Source organism: Geospiza fortis, unplaced genomic scaffold (assembly GCF_000277835.1).
Source record: "Geospiza fortis unplaced genomic scaffold, GeoFor_1.0 scaffold201, whole genome shotgun sequence".
Classification (NCBI taxonomy): domain Eukaryota; kingdom Metazoa; phylum Chordata; class Aves; order Passeriformes; family Thraupidae; genus Geospiza; species Geospiza fortis.
Window position 1 is genome coordinate 210,043 of NW_005054440.1, and position 7,146 is coordinate 217,188.

General features: G+C 38.8%; 1 protein-coding gene across 1 annotated transcript in view; it reads right to left on the reverse strand.

The window, feature by feature from the left end:
• Positions 1–2,499, reverse strand: part of CMYA5 (cardiomyopathy associated 5) — a 45,755-nt gene extending 43,256 nt beyond the window's left edge. The window contains exon 1 of the mRNA XM_014309569.2: positions 2,242–2,499. Coding sequence (XP_014165044.2) covers positions 2,242–2,405 — 164 coding nt within the window. The 5' untranslated portion in view covers positions 2,406–2,499. The remainder of the gene's footprint in view (positions 1–2,241) is intronic.
• Positions 2,500–7,146: the final 4,647 nt, after the last annotated feature.

A 7,146-nucleotide genomic window follows, 5' to 3' on the forward strand; every position in this document is an offset into this window, starting at 1 on the left:
CTGACTAGCACTGTTCAACTGCATTCAAAGGAGGAAAGCAGAAGCAACGAGAACTTGGGGTTGTTAAAAATAAATTGATGGCAGCAGGGTCCAGGACAAGCTGCCTTCAGCCAAGTTTGCATATTAGTTACATCTCCTCTAAGCTATGTTTGCAAAGCCCATGCACTCAAAACAATCTGTTCTGCATTTGAGGCTTGAAAACCTGTTTGTGGACAAATAATTAGCTCACGGCTTGAGTGTGTATGCCCCAGGGGCTCAACCTGTCTTATCTTGCCAGGAGCTCTGCCCAGGCACTGACCACAGGAGGAGGCCTGAAGCTCAACAACGCTGCTGACATTTGTGACAACATCTAAGCAATTAAACAGTCAGTTTTATTTAACTTTTCCAAGCTATTGCTAAGTGCTTGTTGCAGTCACCACATCTGTGCTGAACCCAAAATTTTACATCTCCTTTAACCTAATTAAACTAACCAATTTATATATGCTCAGTTACCACTTAGCATAGCTGTTAAAAACCTCTCTGGTAGACTATGCCTGTTTATTAGTAAGACAGTTAAGGACAGAGGAAGATTCTGCTGTGTTTAATATAACTGAGAGCGAAAGGGAATGTTTGCTGTGATTTAAGTAAGTGCTGAGATGCAATGCCCAAGTTTGCATTGCAGAGGTTGCCAGCCAGAAGCAAGACCCATCTGTGAGGAGCTGCTAAAAGGCACCCATGGTAAAGTCATCCTCTCAGCACAAGTAGTAAATAACTGTGAGGCTACACAGATTTCACTCCCTTTTTAGTTATTCCTACTTGTGGTTTACAATTTCAGTTTTATTATTAGCTATTTAATTCCAGATTCCATTAAAAATTATTTATCTAAATCACAGTTTAGCTGTGTGCAGTGAGCAGCTCCCCTCCATGGACTTCAGCTGGTTTTCTTGCAGGGATACAGCCATGTGCAAACAGTGTTTTATTGGCATGTAATCCCTCTCTCTGCCACTACAGGACTGAAAAGCCAACATCTCCCTTGAGAATAAAGCAGCATTACACACCAGGTGTCCCCTCATTGTGGGAAACTAGCTCTTTATTTCCAGAAGGGTTTTCCTAGAGTTCTAGGATACATTTCCCCATTTGGCTTTTGTTCTTGCAGCACTTTGGGTAGGTTAAGCTGCAGAGAGCTCCCCACTGCCATCTTTTTTCTCCAGTGACCATCAGCAATGTCAGAAAGCACTTTGAACTGTGATTCACACAGAGTGATGGTAAACGCAGATGGCTTCACAGCACAGAGGTATTAGGAACTGGATGACACGTTTCTTAAACGTGTCATCCAGTTCCTAATGGGTTTCTGGAAAAAACTCAAGCTAACAATATTAACATCTTAGGTTGTTCTGCAGTATCCACTTAAAACTGATGGGGTCTAGTCAAGACGAGGAAGAAATCTTGAGATTTGGTATGGGCTGCGGCACTCTCAGGCCTTGTGGTCTCTTTATGAAACAAATGGTGGGGGCACAGCCAGAGTGTGTCTGACTGGACTGGGTTGCAGACGCCTCTGCAGCCTGCGCAGGACCATTGGGCAGGGCACTGGGCCACAGCCTTGCTCATTACATTCCTAACGGTAGGAGAGCAATCACAGGACAATAAACTGTTTCTGTCGAAGACTTAAGAAAACAAAAATACTAAGAGAAAAAAATTAAAGATCAAAGGGATAGAATATTTCCCATTCCACCACAAAAATCAGCCTTACAAATCATAACCAGCAATAGGAGACATGTTCAACAAATTTTTCCTTTTCAAGGAAAAAAGAAACTCAAGAGGGAGGGACAAGTGGGAAGGAATAAAGGGCCATAAAAAGGAACCAATTTTAATGCACCATTATAATCTTTGAGCATTTTCTCCCTGACAAGCAGATCTGCAAAGCATTTAAGATCCATATGTGACAAAGAGTCAGCCAGAGAGGGAGGAGTGGAAGGAGATGCCACTTGAGCTGGCACATCAGAGGATCTTTAAATAGAAAAGCTTTCAGGGAACTCGGGGTAGGCGCTTACCACACAAAATTTAATTACAGCCATACTCATCTGAAAAAAATATTACAGCTCTCTACTCCCCCCCTTTTTTACCTACAGCAATTGGGTAAGGGAAGGGGAAAAAGTCAATAAACCAGCATGGGACTCCAATCCTGGCATCTCCTGGGGGGTGATGCTTTCAGGTAGAGCTGCCAGCTCCCTCTGGGGCTAGCAATCCCTTGGGGAGACATACCTATTAGTCAGCTCCTCTGCTTCCTCTGGGTCCACGGCCTCCTCCTCCTCATCCTCCTCCTCCTCCTCCTCCTCCTCTTCCTCCTCTTCCTCTTCTTCTTCATCTCCTATGAAGGACGAAGTCTCGGATGCCCTGTCACACTCAGCACCGCGGGAGCCCTCCATTCCCTTCCCTGCTCAGGCCCTCGCCGGTGATGTTTACCCCCAGCCCTGTCCTCCCCAGGGCTGCCTGAAGCAACTGTCATCCCCAGTAGCACTCACTTCTCCTGACTCAGGGCAGTCTTTAAATAGAAGGCAGCAAAGTTACAGCGCAGAGTCGCTGCTGTTCCTACCCTATCTCCTAGCACCAACCCAGTGCCAGGACACGTGGCCCTGTGGCCATCTCTCCAGCTGCTCTCTCCCTTCGCCTGCCGCTGCTGCTACAGAGTTGTTTCTACAGCAGACAGGGCAGTCAGGCAGCAGCAGGGAGGAAGGGGGCCAAGCAGACCTTCCCCAGTCACCTCTAGCAAATTTGGGGTGGATGGTACAGATGAAGCAGAAGGAGAGTTTATCTGTGGCCCCAAGAGAAGGTACATTTCACAAGTTCTGCCCTTGAGCACACCCAGAGTGCCTCAAGCTCAAACTGGAAAGGTCAAATACAGTAACTAGTGAATGAGCCTCTGACAAACACATTTAATTATTAATACCGTACTGTAAGAGCTATCAGATGCAATGTGGTATTTAACCATGCAAAAGGAATGTATTTAAACCCTTGATTTATCAATGTGTTAAATCACAGGACATTTAAAACTTCCTATTTGAGTGGACTTGAACCAATTATAAAGCAAAGACATACTATACTACCATGCAGAGTTTAGGTTAAGCCACATTTATGCTTTATTATTCTGCATTTTACACAAAATGCAGTGCTTTTCACACACAAAACAGAAATATTTCCACCTGTATTAATCAACATAATGACTTTATTAAAAAAAAAATTCAGAAGAGGAGGAAAAGCACTAAACGCCTGATTCTAAGTAAAGAACTTCCAAGATATCTCAAGTATAAATGACTGTTTGCACAGTATAACTCCAATGCCCCCAGCTTTTTTTTTTCATTGTTCTTCAAATAAATATCTGGTTATAAATCAATCAGCAAACTCTTCCTTAAGAGTGCTGTAAGTATAGAAACACCCAGCCATGTACTTCTGAATACAAGCTATCTCTGCACACAAAATTAAAATTCTCCTGACATTCCAAAACAGTATGTCCAGGTCTTTCTGCTCTCTTGACCTACACAGTGACATACGCAATTTACGAGGTGACAATGTAATTTTTTGAAAAGTGTATTTTGAAACAGATATTAAACTAAACTAAACTGTACATTTCATCATGAGCATACACAGTGTACACAGCAAAATGTAAAGAATATGAAGTACTCTTCCTTAAATTTCATGTGGAAGGCAAGAGCTTTACAAGTGTTATAGAAATGCTTAGAGATGAAACATACATACATTGCACAAGTTTTGATTCAGTCTTGAGCACAGCAAGAGAAAGGCAAGCACTCTTTTACCAGAAACCCTTCAATTTATTTCCATCTGTACTTCTCACAAGTGAATTTGACCTGTAAATGGACCAAAATCGCACATTCTTTCATGCTCTTCAGACAAGCATCACACTCAGTAAAATCAATGGAAATATTTATATCTGAAAACACAAGGATTACAGAGATCAAGGCAAAAAAACCCACAAACCACAAAACACAGGACAACCCGTAGCAGTACAGTACAATAAATCAAGAGTGACATTCTGTGATGGACTTAAATTTAACATCAAATATACTGTGACTCAAGTCCAGTAACACAAGTTCAAGTAAAGCAGTAGTTCCAAATAAATGTTTGGGATTCACAAATATAACGTATTCACAAATGCTAACTTCAGGTTTTATACAAATCATCCTACATCCTTTTATCATCACTGCCCGTTTCTCCCAAATGACCATGTCATCCTGCAGTGTGAGTCTTAAAATTGATTTATATTGATTTCTTTGTCAGGGATTTTTAAAAAGTAACACCTTATACTGTCAACTCACATAAAGGTACTGAGAGTTCACTTACACATTCACATTTCAGGACAAGTGAGAGCAAGAGCTAAAAGAGAAACTTTAAGTTTCACAGCGGACAGCCTATGCCACTTCTGCATCACTGTCACCAAATATGAAGCTCTTGTCAACGTTTGGTCCTACTGTGCACCTTTGAGCCTGTTAATTTAGAAGACACTAGTGGTTTCTGACACATGAAGGGAGAACAGACAAGAAAACCCAATGCCAAAATGAGTAGTCAAGAACAATAACAAAAAAAATTAAATAAATAAAAGCACTGAACTAAACCAGTTTTATTTCAAGGCAATAACAAATTCCAAAGAAGACAGCATCTTGCACACACACTGACACCTTGGTCAGTTGTGAAAAATACCTTTTACCTAAGAGCTCTTAGAAAAAACTATTCCTGCCAGGATGTATGCCAAGGGATAAGAAGGTAAAAGTTTTTATTTTTAAGCTGAGGAAAGTTGAAAAGTTTACCCTAACACTAAAATTTATGGTAGCCATTAGTGAATTTTTTACTCCGAATACTTGCCCAGAGATGAAAACACAGGTCATTAAACCTCAAACAACTTCAGACTATACAGAACTGAATCCAAACTTAAAGTCCAGCTCCTACCCACTCTCCCAAAGCCATTTACTTTGTGGTATTACATCTGAAGTTTTCTGACGAAAGTTGCAGCCCACTATTTAACAAATATACTATCAACAAGTCTGTTCCAAAAAAATTGGGGAAAACTACCATCTAGATTTTCTGTTTATAGACATGGTTTATCAGAAGGACATAAACTTCAGAAAAAAATACAAAAGGATTCTTTTGAAAGACACAGACTGTTGTGGTTACAGACCTTACCTTGTATTAAAAATACCACTTAATTGGTAGGGCATTTTTTATACAGTAGCTCAGAGATACCACAATGTTTTAAACTAACCTTTTAAAAACAGCTAGGAATTAAATTAAATATGAAGCATTAATTTAAGGTGTAAGAAATGTTGACACATTAGGTGATGCAATACAAACTCATAAGAAAGTTTTATGCCTTTTATAAAGTTTTATTTCTCACATTCAGCTCACTTAAAATACATTTAAACCAACTTTAAACATTTATGTCCCTCTTATTTATCGTAGGTTGGGAAAGTTTTACATTTTCTAGACAAAGACATAGCCAACATGTTTTTTAAGAAGATACAGCCAACATTCTCTTTTCCCATAACCTACATACAGCTTTCAGAGCATCTTTGAATCCAGACATCATCCTGTCCTAAAATCTTGTGCTTCAGTTTTACATAAAGTGAATCAAAGTGAATATTTCACTGACACTCAAGTCTACCATCCTATAGAAAAAGGGCAGTAAGGGTGAACATATGCAAGGAGGAAGAACATTTCAGTGGACTGCTGGAGTCATATTAAAACTGAAAGACAGTTAAAATTAAGAAGAAAAGTCAATTGCAGAAAAAAGACAAAATTCTACATAGAGCAGACCATGACAAAGTGTGTAGGAAGTAATCTCACATCAGGCATATACTTTACAGTACTTAGAACTTCTAAATAAACTAGAACTTAATAGTTTGCACAAGAAGACATAATGCTTGTTATTCTACGGTTAGAAGAGTTTTCACAATCTTGTTAGAGATAGAAATAAACCAAACTTTTGCCTATTCACAGATGTACTGCAGAATAGCCATGATAGATCTTGATGAATTGCAACATGGGCCTTAGCTCAAGGGGCATTTCCTATTCTACTTAATTATAGGAAATGTTTTGAATATGCTGTACAAAATAACGTAAATTGGAAAAATAACCCGTATCTTCCATATATAAACTTTATTTCACTGGACACCATATAAAATATTAAACTTAAAAAATGGAAGTACGAATTCAACTTCAGTGGTAAATACCACCTTAAAAATTAATTGGTCTTCAACAGCAAATATAAGAGAGACACAAATTGTGCTACAGGAGGTCTAAGAGAAGGTTTGGAATTTTTTTGGAAGAACTATAATTTTCAATATTCCTTACTTAGATTCAATTTACAGTGGCTGATCAATTCACAAACATTTACACAAAATGAAATGAGAAGCCCAGCTTATTTTAGCACTGATGTGAGGTGTTTTGATTTTGATTTGGTCTTTTCTCCAAAAGAGGCACCACTATTACTTCAAATACATAAAAGGAAGCACTAAAAATTTTCCTTCCTACTCTGTGTAAATGTGAAGCATTTATGTGCATTGAATTGAGCTTTTTTACTTCAACTTCTTCATAGTACAACTGTTGCTTGAAAATTTTGGTTTACATTACAGTTCTTGATATTCAGAGTACTACCAACCATAATCTAGCTTCATTTTCATAAACAGTTGCTTGTTATTCCAAGTAAAAGTGAAATAAAACTGGAAAGTGCTAAGTTGACCAGAAGTGCTTACTGCAATTCAGCAGATGTAATGCACAGACTGTTCATCAAGAAGTTGGTAGTACACAGTGCCTTAAGAATGTAATCAGATTTGCACATGGTTTAACTCTGAATGTCTATCTTTCATGATTAAATCTGTCTGAAATAACGATTACACAGATCACACAAGAAACAAGTCAGTATATCCCCATACTTTCCTTAAAATAGATGTATTCTTGTTTGCTGTGAGTTTCTTCTACAAGTCAATGCAAGCATTTTCAGAAAGCGTATCTTGAAGAGCTGTATTAACAAATACTGATAATAAAATATGCCACATCCTTATAAACATTTCCCTTAACAAAAGTTTACAGAGAAAAACAGGTCATAAAAACCATGGGGTGAGTGCCTCTTGATTTTGACACTGTTCTTTATTTCAGCAG